The sequence below is a fragment of the Ciconia boyciana genome, chromosome 1 (genome assembly GCF_034638445.1).
Source record: "Ciconia boyciana chromosome 1, ASM3463844v1, whole genome shotgun sequence".
Lineage (NCBI taxonomy): Eukaryota > Metazoa > Chordata > Aves > Ciconiiformes > Ciconiidae > Ciconia > Ciconia boyciana.
The window spans coordinates 173,071,506-173,092,334 of record NC_132934.1 but is presented as its reverse complement, the minus strand read 5'-3'; the positions used below and the strand labels follow the sequence as shown (position 1 = coordinate 173,092,334).

The 20,829-nt window shown below is 35.2% G+C and overlaps 1 protein-coding gene across 8 annotated transcripts in view; it reads left to right on the top strand.

Annotated features, from left to right (window-relative positions):
* Positions 1 to 19,172, top strand: part of SCEL (sciellin) — a 73,878-nt gene extending 54,706 nt beyond the window's left edge. For 5 of the 8 annotated variants that reach the window (XM_072850007.1, XM_072850009.1, XM_072850010.1 and 2 more), the window contains 8 exons: positions 3,722 to 3,781; positions 5,427 to 5,483; positions 6,834 to 6,893; positions 8,358 to 8,447; positions 11,917 to 11,991; positions 13,304 to 13,412; positions 16,319 to 16,421; positions 18,812 to 19,172. In XM_072850007.1, the coding sequence (XP_072706108.1) occupies positions 3,722 to 3,781; positions 5,427 to 5,483; positions 6,834 to 6,893; positions 8,358 to 8,447; positions 11,917 to 11,991; positions 13,304 to 13,412; positions 16,319 to 16,421; positions 18,812 to 18,867 (610 nt within the window). In that variant the 3' untranslated portion in view covers positions 18,868 to 19,172. Of the gene's footprint in view, positions 1 to 3,721; positions 3,782 to 5,426; positions 5,484 to 6,833; positions 6,894 to 8,357; positions 8,448 to 11,916; positions 11,992 to 13,303; positions 13,413 to 16,318; positions 16,422 to 17,451 lie in introns of all 8 variants that reach the window. The other 3 variants (XR_012040401.1, XM_072850011.1, XM_072850012.1) reach the window with 3 other exon arrangements.
* Positions 19,173 to 20,829: the final 1,657 nt, after the last annotated feature.

Below are 20,829 nucleotides of genomic sequence, written 5' to 3'. Positions count from 1 at the left end.
GTCTCTTCCCCACTTTAATACTTGACATCTCTTTTAGAATCATTAGAAAAGGTATGAATTGTATTACTGATTTTTAGCATGCTAACAACTCTCAAATGAAAACTAAACTGAAATTCTTTTTAGACTCTGTGTTGCATATCCACTCTAATTTTAAATGTGAGACTGGGGTATGTGGTGATATCAGCACTGGTGCCCAGTGTGTGCTATTGCTAAAGTAAATGCAGCTTTGCTAACAAGAGAGACTAAAAAAGTCAACAAAAGTATGCCTTGAACCTAACCAGATAAATTCTGACTTACCCACTATGTCCTGCAGCTTGCCCTACTTCACATTTTATCCTTTTAAATGACAGCTCTCAAATTTAACTTTAGTTGCTAATAACCTGAACTATGCTTGAAGTTGCATATCCTATGACCTCTCCTTTGCACTAGCCAGCCACCTCAAAGCAAAGAACTTGCAAGACATCAGCCCTTATTACTTGCTGCAGTCACGCCAAGCAGATGTTTCATGAGGGTGAAAGTTTGAGAAGCTTTACCAGTGCAATAAAATCATATCTTCTAAGGTTATGTTTTACAGCAGTTTTGTTCCATAGGAACCATAAAACATAGCTGAACAGGTCAGTCAGCATGTATTTTTGTGCTGTAATCTGCAGCTGCAACTGTTTCTGTTCACTTATTAGGACTCTTCAGCATTAGCGTTCTATAAATCAGGCTGCTAGTTGACAAGGTGTGCACATGCAGCCTAGACTTTTATTACTTTTGTTACTCTCCCTTTGGACAGCAAGTAAAATCTTCCTTGCGAGTCAGTCAGTGCATTGTGATACTCAAAGCACTGAAAATAATGTATGAGGAAGTAAAAAAATGCTTTTGGCTGCAAAGTCATGATGATTTAAAGTCTACAGAAGGGTACTGACTCATCTATCCCTCGAGTTGCACCAAGGATTAATATGGGCCAGTAACCACATTTCTGAAGGAATGATTCTTAAATTTTTGGAATTTTGTAAATCTATTCTTTTTTTTTCCATTATTTCTAAATAGGCAGTAGGTCAAGGTTGAACTATTTTAGATAACTCCTCTTTTTTTGTTTGAAAACTCTGTGCGAAGTGAACGGAGCAATTTAAGGTAAAGCAAATCTGAAGTTACCTAGAAACTCTGTGCGAAGTGAACGGAGCAATTTAAAGTAAAGCAAATCTGAAGTTACCTAGGAAGAGTGTTAAAATACATGTGAAAACTTAAAAAGATCATGTTTTAAAGCCAGAATCTTTCCTGCTGATCTTGAGGGAGTTTCTTCCTTCCCTGTTGACAGAAAAATGTTACCTACAACAAGAACAAGTATATAAGTGATATAACTTCCCAGTATTCTACAATCAATTTCTGTAGCATTATTAATTCAATTATGTAGCATTTGATACAAAAACACTAAGATATTTTAACATTTCTTACAAAGATTAACACAAAAAGTTCTAGTATTTGGGCCTTGTGGTGGTAGCATATTTTATCTGCATAGTATTTGATTATTTTTATAGGAAGATGTCTTCAATTAATTTATCTGATTCTAAAAGAAGAACCTCCAGGAATTATTAAAAAATATGAAATTGAAAATTGTAAAAAAGTGAATACAACATTTTATATCTATACCGTGAGTAAAAATTTCAAATGTATCTGTTTTACTGAGCTAAGTCTCATAAAAAGCATATTGGAATTTGGTTCTCCAAATGCTTATATTCCTTTGAAAATCATACATAGGAGTGTACTGGCCTGCAGGTCACAGGTTTTGCTACTGTCACAGCCTTTCTGTTGATCCACGCTGTGAAAGTCAGCAGGAGTACGCAGAAAGACTACTGATAATGCTGCTGAGTAAACTGCATATAATCCCATGATTGCAGCCAGAATGAACAGGAGTCCCAAATCTCCTGCTTTCCATGTTTTGGGTGAATCTGCAACACAGAGGTTGATAAATGTGAGGGCTGCATAACACATAAAGATAGTAATTGAGGTAGCTGCAATTGCAGAGCTTCAGTAGGCTTTATAGAAGGCTTGAGATGCATATTTTAAATACCTGTAAGAAATTAAAGGAATGGAGGATGCAGGAGACAAGAATAATAATGTATATTTTACTCAGGCCAGACACATGGAGAGATGGAGGGTTTTTTCTTAATAAAAATTGCAAAAATATAAGTTAACAAAGTAACTACCTGAGGTCTTATTAGCTTTATTGCCATTTTAGTGTTGCTACCTCCAAGTACTGAGGAAGCCATTTGCCATCCAGTTCATAAAGGAAAGGATATTTTTGGATAACCACAAGACTCCAGCTTCTGGAGGAAAACTCTGAAAAGCATGAAAACTGTAACAATATAAAGAGAACTTGCAAAAATATGTAATATGTAGATTACTCATTTATTAATGACTGGTACGGAATTCTAGCTAAATGGCAGCAGACTCTCCTTGCATTGAAGTGGTTTTGCTTCATTCCTAAACAAACGGAGATCTTGATAATCTCATCAAAGGGAGCCCCAAAGCTGACAAACATGACCAAGAATAAATCTGAAGAGGCTGTCTTTATCTTTCACTGAGATGTTGTTTCATGACAGAACTATTCAGAATGAAATGTCAGTAATGAGACATATAGAACATGTTTGACCACCAGGTTATAGAACAGGTCCTACAGCGGGGGCACTGTCACATCATCATGGGCATCACTCTTTTCCCATTGCTTTCTTTTTAGGAGTCAATTTTTCAATTTTTTGTAGTGAGTTAAAGTTACTAGATGGTAACTTTTTAGGTAAAGTTGCTGAAAGTTTTTCAGTAGAGGAGTTTGCAGTTCAAAAATGCATTTTCACAGAAATTAAGTGTTTTATAGAAACGTTAACACTAGTGCAATCCTTTGAAGGGAAATAAAGGCAGTCAAAGCAACACTCCATATTTTGACTTGATACTACTAAATGTTCCATTCAAAGAGTATAAAAGACATTGATTTAAATTTCTATTTTTAATAGTTATGTTACATTAATATATATTATATGTTTAATGTTATTATATTGAAAAAAAAAAATTAACCAACAAGATCTAACTCAAGGAAGATTTTTTTTCCCTCACATCAGATAATAATAGTAAATCACATCCTATCTCTTTTATGGAAGTTCAAGAATCAGTGGATGTAACTAGTTCTCAGTGTCCCTCAGTTTAAACATGAAATTTCTTGTGAGAAGGGGAGTTTAACTGGGAAGGAGCTGGTCCAGATAGCCCACCAATAGACTAATGGACTTTTTGACTGATTTAGCAGAAAGACAGTCCATAATTACTTTTTAGGTAAGAAATTGTTCAGGAATACTTGGCTGATTGTATTATCTGGTAAAGTTTCTTGTTATATCATCGCATGTTAGAGGTCAGGCACTCTTTGAAGTTGTCCATGACACATGTTCAGTGGGAATTACCCTTTTTGTCATAAGTATTAGGTATAACTTGTTGTTTCCAAAACATAATTTGGTCCTCTTATTCCAGGAAGAGTGTGTGCTTATGTGCATATAGGGGGCATATGGCTGTGTCTATGAATATCTTTGAATTACTAAAATGACGTATACTTTGAATTTTCCATCAGTTTAATTTTGTCTTTCATAAAGAATGTGTCAATTATAATGTCTTTTTAAGTGAGTATTTAATTTGGCTAATTGACAGCTGGCTGTACTAATTGTGATTTGATCTGGTTTTTGTTCTGTCTCTAAAGGAACCAAGATCTCAATAAGCCCATCAAAGTGAATCCAAGTTCTTTCACAAGTGACAAGGAGTAAGTTTTCAAAGCTTCTCAAGCCCTGCTTTTCGAAGGCAGTGAGTAGCTTGTAACTATGAGAACGTCAGGAAAGGTGATGTTGCAAACCTGTAAAATGTTTATAGATTAATAAGTAGTATTCCTTACACAGAATGATGAATATAAAAATACAGATTAATTAACTGGCATGTGTACTATCAGCTGAACACGTAATATCTATGGCAAGCTTCCATACATGCCTTATATGCTTCCTCAATAAAACAAATAAATATTTTAATATAGTTAGAGAAGGGGCATTAAACAAAATATTGTAGAAGTCATGGATTATAAGTGTTTCCCCAACAGGGCGGAACAAAGCATTTCAGTCAGCAAGGGCAGTGATCCATAAAGAACAGCTTGAACTTACATTTTTGAACAGCACATCAGTTCAGCATGTTTCAGGCCAAGTTCGTTGTGGTCTGTAAGCAGCCCTTCAGCATATGGAAAGGGAGGAACTGCCAGGGTACTGTGCTAGTAAGAGCTATGTAATATTTGTCACACCTAACACTGAAATTCTACAGATAACTTCAAGAATGATGTTCTAAACAGTAGCAGCACATAAATTTTGCCCAAATGTGATCATCTGTTTTACAGGAGATGATCTCGCATATATGCATACATACATACATTTATATGTACGCTTAGCACTAAACTGTAAGTTGAGTATGATTTTTTTGCAAATTTTAATTCACAAAGAATTTATAAGGATAGACTCCAAGACTTTGAGACACTACTGAATTTTAGGAAGCATCCAGACTTTTAAGATTAATAAGCCTATTATAGATTGAAGTGACCAAGTTATCAGTTTCACAGAGCTAACAGCCTTTTGCTTTTGCTCCCTACTTCTACCTAAAGAGAATCAGCGTTTTTTATATTAGTTAAGAGTGCTTTTCATAGGTCATTCCATTCTCCAATTCACTGAACCATTTTAAAGTAATTAAAAAAAAATGCAGAGGAAAAACTAGCCACTAGTTTAATTGTATTAATGACATTTTAAAAAAATTTTTCCTTATATGTAAACTTTATGAGTCTTTGGATGCTTACATTTTCAGTATAAGTACAGACATAATCAATGCTTTAATTGTTAACTATGATGACACACGGAGGTAATTTCTTGTTGTTCCAGAAGCAAAAATATGTGATCATTTGGACATATTTTTAGGTGTTGTCTTAAGAAGTAGAAGTTTCTTAGTTTAAATAAAAACTTTTTTTTTTTTTTTGCAAATTAATGATGCAAACAAGGATTAAGCTGCTTGAAGCCTGTAAATTAATACTAAGTACTTTGAAAAGTTCATGTTTCTCCTTTGCTATCTTCACTGGCAAAGAAGAATCTTAAACTATGGTATTGATATGATTAAACAAAGCCTTTTTATTTTCTTGGCTGTACTAGATAATATTTTTTATTTAATTGTAGAGAACTTTACCTTGCTAGTGGAAAATTGTAAACATATTTTCTTATTATGGTCAATAACATAAGTGTTTGCAAATTCTGAACATAAACTTAACCAACAATTTACTTTTCTCCTTTAAATGTGTGCATAAATGTATTTCTTTCTTTTAGTACACTTTAACTCTTCCCAGATAGGGAGAATATTTTAATGGTTGTACTTGTTTGTTGTTTCAGGGGAAAAGACCTTGAGGATTTTACTGAAATAAATACTGCTGGTCAGAAAAATAAGAGGCAAGGCTGTCATAATCTTTCCCTTATGTACTTATAAAATGTTTGTGGTTGGTTATATATTAGTATTAATAAGTTCTGTTCTGTAAAGATCATTAGAGGAGTCAAAATTAATATTTTTATTTGATTTAAACCATAGAAATTAAACTTTTAAAAATTCCTCATTAAATACAGGCTTGTAAATATAAATAATTCAGTGTGGAAGAAACGCAGGTAGTACTTGACTTCATCTATTGGAACTCTAAATAGTGCATGACCATCAAAGTTCTTTAAATTAATGTGAAGTGCTCCACCAAACTAAAAATTGTCCTTTAAATACAAAAGAGGAGTGTCATAAATAATTAAAAAAAAATCCTCTTTTTTCTTAGTATCATTCTCCATTTTCAAATAAGAACCACTGTGGCCTTTTTTTAATCTTAAACAATTCTTCAATGGGTAACATTATTATTATTTTTAATTACAGGCCATTTAATATAAAATATTAATACAAAATCATCTTTTTCACAGCCAGAGAGTTACTAGCTACTAGTATAGATGTGATCATATGGTCCTAGAGATCATATACAGCCCTAGATAACAGCAGTTGTAAGAGGAATCTGGGCTGGATATACCAACAAAGCAAATAACAGACTTTGGCAGCCATTGCTCATGGTATTGGTGCCTGCATTGAATGAAATGATGTTATCAAATTAAAATGATAAGAGCCATAATTGGTTCAGAAGATGTAGGCAGACCCTTCACCTGTAGCGTGGCAACACAATGAGACACAGTGGGTCATAAATTGAAATAAGAGAGATTCAGACTGGATATAAGGAGAATAGTCCAGCAGTGGAACAGGTTGCCCATAGAGGTTGTGCCATTTCTGTCCTTAGAGGTTTTCAAGACCCAACTAGAAAAAGTCCTGAGCAACCTGGTCTGACCTCAGAGCTGCCCCTGCTTTCAGCAGGAGGTTGGACTACAGACCTCCCAAGGTCCCTTCCAACTTGAATTATCCTACAGTCCCATAATGAACTTAGCATTTTTGAGCAGTTTGTCATTCTTTTGTAGAATCATTAGAATCACAGAATCCTTTAGGTTGGAAAAGACCTTTAAGATCATCGAGTCCAAGTAGTGTCACACTGGAGAGAAACTGAAAAATATTGAGGTTTGAACTGATAACTCGTACTTCCTAACTAACTAAACACTTATGATATGAAACAATTCTGATGATACATAATCAGTGTGGTCAGAAATCTTCCTTGTGAAATGCATGTATTTTTTTTTTCTTCTTAACATAAACAATTCAACCCATTTAATATGTTTAGGTTGAATCAAATGATTTGATTAATTCTAAGGTCTTTCTCACTTTCACAGAGATGAGGAACTTAGTGATGACACTGAAGTAAAGTCTGCTGATGACCAAAGTAAAAAGCGGTGAGACTCAACTCATAATTCTCTCTAAAATTTAAAGAGCCAATATCAAGAGTTGTAGTTGTTTAGTGTGGTAACAGAAAATGTAAATACCTAATACAAGCAAGCAGAATTTGCATAACTTGAGTAAGATATCTGTATTATTTATAAAATGTGCCTGATTAACCAAATATAACAATATAGCTGCATGTATTTTGATAATGCAAAGTAATGACTCAAACCTATAATCTTTTGTAGTGAACAAAAATGCCTGGTGAAATCCACTTAGCTATTTTTGTGCTTATCTAGGTGTTCTGTGAACTGAGCCATTAGCATCTCATAATTGAAAAAATTCACTGCTACTAGGTTTCATTATCTGGAAAAACTAAGATCCATTTTGGTCAATTAAAGTGAAGTTAGTATTATGTTTTCAGGTACCATTCTGAAGGTATCTTTTTGAGTCTTCCATTTAGTTGTATATCTAAATGAAGAGGAAGAACTTAGCTAACTGTATACATAAGTACTTTTGCTATTTTTTAATATAAAATATTTTTATCCTAGCAGTCCCACTTGACAGTCTGACCAGAGAAGCATATACTGAATATCTACGGTGAATGAGTTTCTCTTTTAGTTCTGAAAGGGGGCCTGCTAGATTAGGAGTCAAGCACAATAGAGGGTGCTGCTTCATGCAGCATGCTATGCATATAAAACAGTGACCAGCACTGAGCAAGGTTCGTTTAGCAAAGCTTCAGACCTTGGCAAGCTCACTCAAATAAATCAAGCTGCACCCCAAACATTCAGAGTTAAGGCTTATAATCATCAAGTTGTTTCAGAATACAACCTTTGGCAGAATGAAACAAGAGCAGCCTTTGTCTGAGCTTTTTTGTAAAATCATCAAAAACATTATTAGCACTTATTCCTTAAATACTATAATTTGTCTGACAAGGTTTATTTTTATGTTTGGTTGCATGTCATGTTTGCAGCAGGGAAAACTGCAGGAGACAAGGTTTCTTTTGCTTGAATTGTAATCCTGCTTTTTGAAATAAGAGTCTATGTATCTGTTTAGCTGGTCATTTCTAATAAAAATATCACTGTAGTATATCCAAAAAAAGAAAATTTGAACTAAAATATAGTAAAGCCAAGAATAAAACTTTATAGAATACTGCCAAGGAAATGCAGAATGCTATCAACCACTGAGACATTTCTGCACTGTTGAAAACCTCAGGGGGCACTTTGAGGAAACTAGAGTTCAATTAAAATTAGATGAGGTTTCTGACATTAATATATTTACCAGCATAAACCAGAGGTCAGTGATTCCATTACTTTTCACAAGCAACAACTTAACAACAGTAAGAAAAAGATAAATTTCTTTTACCTACTGTTCCTAGCTTAAGCATCTACATTTATGGCTGTAAGTGTAACTGAAAGCTGTGTAGCTGAAAATGATTTCTAAAAGGTTCTTGTCTTCTCATTGTATTTTTTTTTTAGGATAACTGAGCAAGCATATGAAAATCCTCCAAGGGCTCCAAATAATCTCGCAGAAACAAAATACTCTGGTGACAGTGAAAGAAAGACCAGGTAGTGTGGACAATTAATTGAGAACCATAATGCCTAAAGTGCCATTTCTTGGGGGGGGGGGGGGGGAAGATAAACCATCTTTATGCAAGAGATTTCAGGGATGTTTAGAAACCTCACACTGGTCTCTGGAATCATGCCAGCCCCCTTCCAAACTCTGCTTCCATGATCCCATGAACAGAAGCCCACAAAGCATAGCTCTAGTGCACAGGGTGGGGAGCACAAGAGATACCCTGCGTAGCTCTAGAGATGTAGCTGAGGCATGAAATTTAGGAGAGCAGTTAAGCCAAAATTCTTATATAATCAATAGAGGAAAGGCATTTCCTATATGTTAGATGCACCATGCTCTCAGGGAGATTATTTCTTTCTGAGGCTATAAGGAAAACCTTACGCTCTTCACTCAAGTGCGTTGTTAAGTTGTTCCTAAAACTATATGGGATGAATCTGAATCCATGTATCATCTCTTATCCCAATCACTGAAACTGTAACATGGGTTTCTGACTTTTTGATCAGGTACAAACTATTTTTAAAACCATTTCTCTTGCAATACTCTTGCTCTAGCTGGATTCTGTCTCTACAAGCACACATATTGCAAATCTGAGTGAAAATATAGGGATATTTAATAGAACTAACTAAACACCAGGTCTGTTGGTAACAGGAAATCATTGAAATAAAGGAAACAATATATTTTTCTTCACAGTCAAAATGTATTTTCAAGAAATATGACCACAAAAACCATAATATATAATTCTTGAATGAAGGACCTTTTTGGATTAAGAAAATGTCTCTTCAGTACCAACCCACCCATCTATGTGGATTTAAGTATTAATGTAGACAGGACTGTTTAAAGACAGTCCTATATGTAAGGTGTGGTATTGCTGTATAGTGGTCGTGAATTGCCAGAGTCAAGGCTGATGACTTGGAAGGGAAAGGAGGAATATTCTATTGAGCCTTACTAATAGGGAAAATAACAGTCACAGTCTGGTACTTTATGGGAACTATGGCCAATGTCCTAACCCTTAAGTTTATGCACACGTGAGCCTTGGTGTGGGTGTGACTGGGCACAAGGTCTTTGATCTCTCATTTTCTAACGTTTGTTGTAGGAGGTTGGAGTGTGGTTGAGATCTGTATGTTCTGAAACTTCTGCATGGCCTTGAAGGCCAAGCCCATAAATTGGCTGAGAATAAAAGAAAAGCTAAACAGCATACATTTTTAAGACTCAAAATGAATATTCAACACAAAAAATAATCAACATTTTGCAGCATTTTGCAGACATGAAGCTTCTGAGGTGTAATATTCTGATTATCTTTGAAAATTAAAATAGAGAACAGTAACACAAGAATGGCAAGGCAAAGAATGTGCTTCAATATGCAGTGTTACATTACACTTGACAAAATGTAAAGCCCTTACTTGAAGATGTAATCCTGGTTTAATTCATGAAAGCTTACTAAATGAATGGTCTTTGCAGATTATTCTTTCAGGTTTTATGCAATAGGTTCTACAGAGTATTTATTGTTGAGTAGTTTGCTGTATAAACAAGTCACACCATAGCAAGTAAAGGAGTGAGTGATATGAACTGAAAGAAGGGACTTGATCAGATAGGCAGTTCTCAGGCTGCGTTGTGGCTCAGTTTTAACTTAGTGTCTTGTCAAGCTGTCAGCCTATGCATTTATTTGAAAAGGTTCTGAGTTTCCTCACACTTTCAGTTGGCAAGTCTAGAAACTGATGCTTAGGAAATATTTTTGCTGTAGCTTCATAGTTTTTTGTTCTATACAGTACAATTATTTTTTTTAAGATGTGGTTATACATATTTGTGTGTATTTCAACCATAATACTCTGGCCAGTTATTAAAATCCAAGGGGCACTGTTCTCCACACTAGGACACCTGAGGAAAGTATTTTTCTCTGTACAACTTTCTATAAGATAAACTGTTATTTTCAGGCATGCTGCATCTAAATACTGGTATTATGTTGACTGTGCAATGCACAGTACTCACTTTGCCCTGATCTCAACCCTGATTTAACTAAATGATTTGAAATGGCAACCTAACTCAGCACTAGATTCTGCAGCTAAATGCAATGAGTTAAATAGAAGGTTTGGGAAAAATAAACTTAACAACAAAAACAAGCACGGACAGGCCCATACTTTATAGGAATAGAGAGGTAAAATTCCTATGCCACTTTTCACTATAGCAAGAAACTTTAGGCACTTGCACCATCAATATATTCCACCCTGTGACATGTGTTGTGCACGTGTCTAGCTTGGTCAGGGCAAAAATAGCCAGAAAAACCTCAAAAGGAGATCACTTAGCTTCAGTCTGCTTTCCTACTTAGTAAGCTTACTTTCATCTTGGCTGAAATGTAAATGGAGCATTGGGTGTTCATTTGAGGAGGTACTTTCTCTGTGGTGAGCAAACCCAGGTTTGCTACATTAGTATTAAATAACAAGCATATTGTTATATACTGTGAAACATAAATAAAACATTTATCATTTAAGCTTCTCAGTAACTGTGCAATTTTAATACATTTCTGGTGTTGCATAGAAATCAAATAAGACATAGACACATTATAAAAGTCAGGTATGTAGAAAAGTGTAGCTGGCCTGTGTAACACCTTACACAATCATGTTATCCGTCTGTTATACTTTCCTTGAAAAAAAGACATGTTCTGCAAATACACAATTATAAAAAATTGTTCCTAACATTGTTAAACATTATTCAAGAGTGATATGAAACATGTAATAATTACCATATACCTTATGAATTTCTGAAGGAATAGGATAATTAAATCAGTTCAGAAACGTTAAAAACATGTATGGCAAGATGACTTCTTCAGCTGTCACATACATGCTCATCCCTTCTATGCAAACAAAACTGACAGTTAAGCAACCAGAACTAGGACTGTTAAAAAAGGAAGATTTAACTTCCCTGATAGTTAAATTCAGCATATTCCTTCCTACTCTGATACAAGCAACAATCCAGGTACTGTAGTGAACACAAATCACATATTGAACAGCCTGTATTATAAAGACCCTCACTCTACTTCCAGGGACATGTTGTAATTTTGTTTGGCTGTTTGACAGCTCTTTGAGGACTAAAGAAAGAAGGGGGAAAAAAGGAAAAAATGCAGTGTGTCACCATTGTGTGTGACACCAGTGTGTCACCATAGGTAAACCCAATACCATCATGCAGATTTTGCTCAATGGGCTTGTGGATTTAATTTTGAAATGTTGAAGAATCATTCAACAACAGAACACAGTCTAAGGACACTATATTTCTAATTTATGCTTTTTTATTTGATATATTTTTCTTGATGGTTGTGAAAATACAGAAAAATAACTCATCACTAAGTATGATGATTTTTTTTTACAAGCATGTTACATTAGTTTAATTTGCATATTCTTATCAGTGTAGTGAAACCTTTAAAAATAAAAAGTACTGTTTAGTTATTGCTATGCACTCACTGCTTCACAGCAAATCATCATATGGTGCCTATGAAGAAAATATAACTGGAAATACTATCAAAACTGTTTACTCTACTTCTGATCGGTAAGTACACATTAATAACATTGTAGAGCACCAAAGGACACAGACATTTTGCATAAGCATTCAAGTGTTCAGACAAAAGAGAGCAGTGGAAGTCACCGTTAGGCTCGTCAGACAGCTTGTCATACAGAGCTGCCTTTCAGTGGGATCTTGCCATCAAATCATTACCACAGTTCAGCAGCCTAATATTATGTTAGGCTTGTCACAGCTGACATTTTAAAATTTCTATAGAAACAATAGCCAAGGCCTTAAGTAATAGAGTTGGCTTTGTGATTCTGTAGGTTTCTACCTTGGGCAGCTGCTTACTCTGCAAAATTTCCTTCCTTTGTGAGAATGGTGTCTGTAATAACCAACTTTATGTACAGATGTGGAGGAATAGGTTCACATGACAACGCTGTTAAAAACTGTATGTTTTCACACCAGTTATTTCCAAATATAAGAAGGATATTTGCTCAATCAGTAATATCTTATCTCATGGGGGAAAAAAAAATAAATGTGCCCACTGTTTTCAGTTCAGAAAATTTGGACATTCCCATTACTTGGGATTTTCTTAATCAGAAAAACTTGTATCCTTTCCAACGTAAGTATAAGGAACTCTGGCAATGATTACAAATTAGTACAATGGTTTATCATTGAGTGGAAAGGAGCAAGACCAGTTGATTTTGTAGTGCAACAACAACACCAACAGTTGTATCTAGAGAAAGTACAGATTGATGTCACATAAGAATGCAAAAAGAGCTGAGAAAAATTTTTTAAATATTATTGTTATGAATACCAGGTAGGCTGCTCTATACATGTGTTCACTATAACTGCCATGAAGGTAGGATTTCTGTCTGCAGCACAGAAAATTAAAAATGTTTTCAGGCACTTCCACAACATAAAGGGGAATTCTATATCAGACCAATCAAGTGATGGCAGTTTAATTTCAACTATCAATTTACTTTTGTGATTAAAACATTAAAATCATTACCCTCTACTTCATCCCCACTTAGTATACATGCTCCCAGATACTCAGCAGCTTAATACAGTCTCATTACTGTTTGAAATCATTCCGCTCACCAAAGAAGACCATTCTTTCTATTAAGGTATTTTTGATACTTGACAATTATGCTCAGCAATTTGCCTATCACAGGAGCATGTATATTACACCTGTCAACTCGAATGGAGGGAATATACACATGACATTTTTCCATTTATGGCCATTGTACAGTATACAAATGTCTTTCCCACGTAGTGCAGTAAGCTTATCAATTTTCTCCTTGAGATTTCAATGGTAGCTCTTTTTCTGACAGCTGATGTTATATTATATACACAGGAGTATAATTGGAAAAGATATATGTACATACTGCAGGAAGCCCTTGGGCATAGATGCCAAAATGATCTTAGATGCCTTACAAATTTGCTGTCATTCGACTTGCTTCAAGGTAAGAAGATTTCACCTGCTACTAAGAAATGTAATTTGAATGTAATACCTGCATTATATTACATATATAATAAGAGAATATTTAGGCCTTAGGCCTTCTCCACCTGGGAGAAGAGGAAAGCTTGCCCACTGGAGGAGAAGATTAATATAGAAAACACTATTCTCTCTCTCTTGCCCCTACACAATCCCTTCCTCTTTCTTTCCATCTCTCTCTCTCCCTCTTCCTCTACTCTCCCTCTCCCTGCCTCTCCTTCTCTCTTGCAACCACAAGGAGGATAAAGGATGCAGTGGAACACATCCTGAATGTCCTACACATTTATAAGCCTCTAGTTATACATGCTTCCAGTCTGATACAGTGAATTATATCCTACTTACACTTCCTTCATATTGTAAAATTTTATTCTATTTCTTTTTTTATGAAGTTTTGTAGATGTTCTTGATTAAGCGACAATTAAAACCATGGCTTGTGCAGAAGCCACACTCAAAGGCATTAGTAAGAGGTATTTAAGCCATAGACATGAAATCATTTTACCCACTGGTGTCAAAGATTTGGTTAAAATTTGGGTCTTATGGATAGTTTCTGCTGTAGGATAAAATAGTGTCGAAATTGGATATGTCTTTGCCTCAGTCTTATTTATTAAAAATTATGTACATTTTTTTTCCTGTTTCCAACAAGAATGAAAGCACAGAAGAAATTTTTTTTGCTTGTCATTCCAAAGCCTAAGCTTCAGCCTAAAATTCATTTTTAAATTTTTCTCAGGGTACGCCTGCCAGTGCTCAGCCCTCTAGTCTGTTTTCTTTCTGCTTCATTTGTCTTAATTTTGCTTGCCTCTCCACACAGAGTTTGTTGTTCTAACAAAGAATACTTGGCAAAATTAGCGCATTAGCATAGCTCATTTTTCTGCCCAGTCTTGCATAGCTTTTACTTCTGTTTCTGACAGCAGTTCTTTTACCTAATTATTGCATGAAAAGTAACCCAAAGCAGAATACAGCAGTAAGGTTGTACTTAACATGTATGAAGTTACATATGCTTTTTGTCTCATATGGACTTTCTGAGCTCTGTGAGCACTAGAAGTGCAATTTCTTCCATGGAAATCACTTTGTAATACTTCCTCAACACTATTATTGCAAGTAAATACCAGCTCTGGTTTGCTTCCATTCTTTTTAGATAGATCAACCCACATAAAGACGAATGGGCTTTTGATGCAGTTAGGAGTGTTAACATGTTGCTATTGGCTGAATTATCTGTTAAATTTTTAAGCTTATTTCTTAAATTATATTCTTTTTGCTACCTATTCCCAAGCGGCGACCTTTCTGGCCAGCAAAATTCAGCTTAAGTTTTGTGTAACTACACATATGAAAGCATTGGCAAAAAATTAAACAACTAATGTAGGTCTGTGGTTCATGCTTGTAGCTATGTATTTAGCTAAGTAGTGCAATTTCTCATCATTAATATTCATTTAGCTCCTTACAAATACGCTGTATCCATCAGAGATTTGCTGACAGCAGTACAGGTCTGCAGCTGACAGCAGTACAAGGTCTTTGTTTCCTTGTAAAGGTATATATCAAAAGTTCAGTGAGTAAGTAATCCAAATTGTAGGGTTTTTTCTCTGTATAAAAATGCTAGCTAATCTTGGTGATCGAAGCTTTGAAAACCTGTCCATCTTTTTGCTGATTTATACAAGGAAACATAAAATGAGTGAAGAGAGCAGGCTGTTTTAATAGTACCTTAATACTAACAGCTTCTGTAGAAAAGATATGGAAAAAACATAGTTCTGTAAAACTGGAAAAAAAAAAGTTATCTAGTACTCTAACATGTTATACTAATCAATATTGAATGCTCAGTTGCAATTTCATACTACCCCTAATGAGCACGTATAACATCAAGCAATTGCATATTGTCTGGATCCTGGATCTAATAATTCATACTGCCTTTACGTCCATGGTGTTGACATCACACAATTTCTTTATTCATTTAGCTGCAAAGGGATTTTTGGGTAAGACTGTTAATTTTTAATTTTAATAAAGATTTTCAGTCCAAATTTATCTGAATAGACAGCCATCGTGAAAATTATGGAGAGGCTTATAGCCTTTCTGGGATGGCTGGCAATTCCGTTACTGAATTGCACTGGAAAAGTAATGCTGATTTTCACTTATTGGATGATAAAATATCCAAAGAAACCAGAATTTGCTATTCTTTTATTAGATTGCAAAAAAAAGCATTATCTGGGCGTCAAGATTCTGGTTTATAGACCGTATTACTTTGCTCTTTGATCCACTGTAGGTTTTCCTTGTGACCTTGGGAAGTCTACCTCTGTGTGTATCTGTGTATTTTCACATGTGAAACATAAGCAATGCTCCTCTATCTGAAAAATTAGCTCTTTGAGACATTTGTGACAGCAGTGTCCAGATTCTGCAATAATGGGAGACATAGTTAATGGTTAAGATAAAGTATCATAAAATACTTTGAAATAAGCAGGTTTAGATTCTTTAAGATCTACTCTGAGTTGGACTATTAAGTCTGATCATGCTTCCTTTACTCAATTAAGAAACAAAAGGATCTCAAAAGGGTGATTCATCTTATTTTGGAATAAATTTCTCAGCTAAGACAGAGAAAGTACCCTTGGAAATGTCTGGGGGAAGGAAGGGGTTGGTGAGTACAACGAGAATCTAGGGAACCAGTTGAGACTTAGGTATCTGATTTTCAGATGTCTAAAGGTGAGATATTCAGATGTCTAATTTACTGTTCTTTAAAACTACACTTTCAGAGTTCAGATTTGATGCAGTACTCACAACCCCTATTCTGGTCTGCGGTTGCTTACTTCCTAAAAGACAGCATGCTGGGAATGAATATTAGAGAAGGGTTTCATTTTAATTTATCTTGTTACTTTTACTTGTGTGTTGAAGTGTGAAGTATGTAAAAGACCACTGGAAGATCTGAAAGCAGGAGACAGCATTTGGATTTACAGACAAACTGTGCATTGTGAACCTTGCTATTCCAAAATTAAAGGTAAGATGCAAGATGTATTATACTGAATGTAAGAAAAACAGTGTAGAGAACTTCATTCAAGTAACTTTAATATATTACAACACAGCTATTGCTTTTGCTCATTTCCGTGTACTTAAGCTTTTCAAAGTATTTCATTCAGTAAGACTGGGTTGCTTAGGATGATATCCAACCCCAGGTTCTAGACATAATAATTATTCTGTACCTGCGAGGGAGATCTCTTAAGGTCTCATTGTAATCTGTAGAGTCCTACCTGTGCAGTCAATGGAGACGTCCACAGTGAGGCAACGGCATCTTGCCCTGACAGTGACAAGAATAAATTGCAAGGCCATCTGAGAATAAGGCTGTTCTACTGAAATGAATAAGCCAGGGTTCAGAGGTATTTTCACCTAATGTAGTCATTGTGACCAATAAAGAGAAGATACAAAATCTATTAAATCGTAATGAAAAAATTATATTGTGAGTACCATTCTTACCTTTGTGAGGAGCATAGTGAGTAAACAAATGTGCAAGGCAACGAAGAATGAAGCTTTTGTTTTATTAATTTTTCTAGAAGTTGCTAGATTTTAAGTCTTCTCTGTCCATGGCAGTTATTAATTCATAATACTATAAATCAGTACCTCTGTACTAAACAAAGACAAATGGAAACGTAGATGAAATGTTCTGATAAGCTGGTGTTCACCTATGTACATCTGAGATAAGATCATGTTAACTAAAATTATATTAATCAATTTGTTAAAATACTTTGTTATTATGCCATTGCAAAATTTGATTGGAAGAGTGAATTTTACAATTAATCAGATTATAAAATTAATAAGGCATTGTGACAGTTATAAAACTGTAGAAAGACATACCAAGGGTCTGTATATTAAGCATTATAAATTGACATATCCTATTTCAGCAAATGACAAGATGGGACAGTCAGACTTCAGTAGATTTTCTAAAAAAATAAATTGATCTAAAGTTTCCTTGTGTGACATTTAGAGAATACTGATTTGCTTGGCATTTCTGATCAATCTTTTCTCTCTTGCAGAAAAATGGGTCTACTGATTTGACATACAGAAAGCATGATAAAGAAGTTCCACGAGTGTTTAGTTACGTGTATTGGCCTGTTAATTCAAACCACTATGGAAAATGATTAATTTTTATTGCTAGGAACAAATACTCTAAATGAAGTCCTACTGCATGGTTCCCTAAGGAATTAATTTAATGAGAATATAGATGCCTTTTCATACACACATTCCAGGAAGCAAAACAAGATATTGTTCAGTATATTCTCCAGATCTGTGAAACTGCTAAACTGTATTTAAAACTAACACTAATTTGTTGAGATTTTCTGAACAGCAGGACATACCTACACTTTTGGCAGGACATACCTACACATATGTTTTGAAGGGGCTGTATTCTCTTTACTGAAAACACATCTCCTCAGATATAAAGATCTGTTATCTTTATACAGCATGAATGGGATTAATCTCATCAAAGATTAGTCATTTAAAAGTCAGCTATTCAGTTTAAACTACTGTTTTCATACAAAGTAAGATGGGTTCACTCTGCACCTTTGAGGAGAGACATCAATCTCCAGAGGAAGATTCTCCCCAAATAACTTAAATGACAACTTTAAGATGGAACAAGTCATCTTTGGAAAATGCATCTCTATTACTGCAGAGGGATTCTAGACAAAAATTGCTAGAGGGTTTTAATTAGCAGTATCCCACTCCATGTTTGTAATTCTGGTAATTATTGTATTGCCTTTTTTTTTAAGTGCACACTTAATAGTTGCCATGAAATAATGAAATACATACTTTGCATGATGTTATGTTGTTGTATTTATCTTTCCTACTTTATTAAGCTATCTAAACACCTTGAATGGATTCATCTTGCCTAAATTTAAACATCTACAGTGTAGACATCTACTTCTAAGTTACTTGATCTATTCTGTCTTTATAGTCATATAGAGAGGTAGACATTTTTAGGAAGTGATTCAATTGGTCAGATTGCAAACACCTATTTTACCGTGATGTTAACCATGCTCTGAATGTACGTCTTACTTTCCATGGTTTTCAAAGGAACCTGGGGTGAATAGTTCAGATTTCTAGACATCTACATTAGGCCAGATAAACTCTTTCCTTTGAGACTACAATGAAAGCATTTTTTTTTCCTTTTGGACAGTGTATGTGTATGAAAGTATAGGAACTAAAAGAAGAGTTCATGCTTTGTTATAATACGTTTCCGCAACACTCAATAGTTACCTGCCTTATTTGCCTAAAATAATAAATAGTTCAGTAGTTTACTGGACAAACAAAGATGTTGACTGCTAGTCTCTGCCATGAGATGTTTTAGATCACGGTTATTCAGAATTGATTTTTCTCCCTTATGTCTCCACTTAAAAGGACTTCTTGGATATGACCATGACAGAGTTAGAGTGCTTGGAGGCTGCTGGACCTGAGCAAGAGCTTAGAAGGGTGAAAAGTGCCAAAGCCATAGATTAATATTAGAGTGTTCAATGGCTGTCCCAGCCAAACTTTCTCTCCTCGTCTGCACATTCAGTAGCGGAGACAGGAGGTATGGATGTCTGTGTAATTTAAACCATTGGGCCTGCAGCTGAATAATGATGTAATCTGTCTTGCTTGGCTTAAAGGATGTTCAGACTGTATACAAAGGAGCCATGAAACAGTAGATAGTTTGTTTTGTTAATTTTATGAAAATGTCTTATGAATTAATGGCAGTAGCTTTAATAAACCTGTTATTACAGATATTTTTTCTGGTGTATGTCTCTTGCTGATGACATATTGTAGTTAAACTACACTTGTTATTACCCTGTGCTTCACCAGGAAACAATGAGACTTGCACAACAGGTGGAGGAAAGTAGTGGCAAAATTTTAATGTTGAGGCCACAAATTTGGTCCTGTTCAGAGGCCAACAGTTATTGCGAAGGCTCAGTTACAATGGAAGATGTTAGATGTTCATTTGAGCCAGCATATTAGAATCCAGGAATTCCTAGTGTTTGAGGGGATGAGAGATTTTAGTTTACTCCACTAGAGACCAGGAGCAAACTCTGGATCCAAATATCTGCTACTTAAATGCTCACTGATAGAGAAGTAGCAATAAGAAACAATAAATAATAATTCTGTGCTCATTAATTCATCCTTGCTGAACAGCCCTAGTAATTTTGCCATGTGTTTTTTTGTTATTTTTTATTATATGTTGTAAGTTTGCTGAAAAGAAACACCGGTTTTGTGGTGCTTGATATTTACCATATAAAAGCCGGTATGGCAGTACTCATTAAAAAAAATCATATTAACATCTCAATACCAATGTATCAAAACTTAATTGTTTTTTGTCCTTTTTGCATATCATTAGCATGTGGTGTTTTATTTCTCTTTGACTAGTGCTTCCATGAAACAATCCAAATGAACAGTTTGCTGGCAGCTGTTTTAATGAACGCGTTATCTTCAATAATACATTAAATTAGACTGAAAAGATGTATTGAGAGATGATGTACTAAATTATGTGGGGTTTTGTGATTCATCAGGCCCATTTTTTCAGTGTGTAATGGATACTTTATTTTACAAAGCTGGGGCATAGCTCTACAGGGGGGAGAATGAAGCAATAAGAGGAAAGGAGTGAAATAATGCATATAATACATATTGATGCAGTTAAATATGTAGATGGCTTCAAAGCTACTGATATTTACAAGAACAAGGAATGTCACAAGCACAGCTTTGCTGTATTAATACATTCTGTTGTATCCTGTGCAGGTTCTTACAAAACGCTCAGCCTGAGCAACCCTTCCCTAGCAGTGCTTGAAGCAAGGTGATAAACATCTGTAACATTGTCCTCTCATCCTCTTCCTCTTGAAACAAACATCTCTGTGAGCTTGACAAGACATGCTCTCTATTACTTTGCAGAGCCTCCTTAGCTAGGCTTGTAAAGAACTGGTCAACATCAAAGGGGCCTTGCTTTTTGTTATAATACGGTGACCAAGTAGGTCACCTCTATTCCTTGCTCCTTGGTATGGAGATGCATGTCATGTTGGGATAGTTTCATGTGTTCAGTTTATTTACTCAGAATATATATAGGTCAGAACTCTGCTACTCCACTTGCCTTCCTTGATGTTTTAACATAATCCTGTTGTTCAGAATGAAAAGCATCCACTTTCCTAGCTGGTTTTGCTTTCTGATCATACTTGCATGTTGCTCACTGTAGCTACTCTGTTACACCAGGAGGTGGTTTTAGCTTCCAGCCAAGTTGGTATCAGACTACGACACAGAAATGTAGCCTCCTTTTCTCCCTTCTGCTGCACCAAAACACCTCGTTTTTCTTCACAGCAGCATAACAGCAGAGACATCCTTCATTGCATAAAGACAAAGGATAAAGACACTTAATACTTAGGTAGGTTTGATGTGCC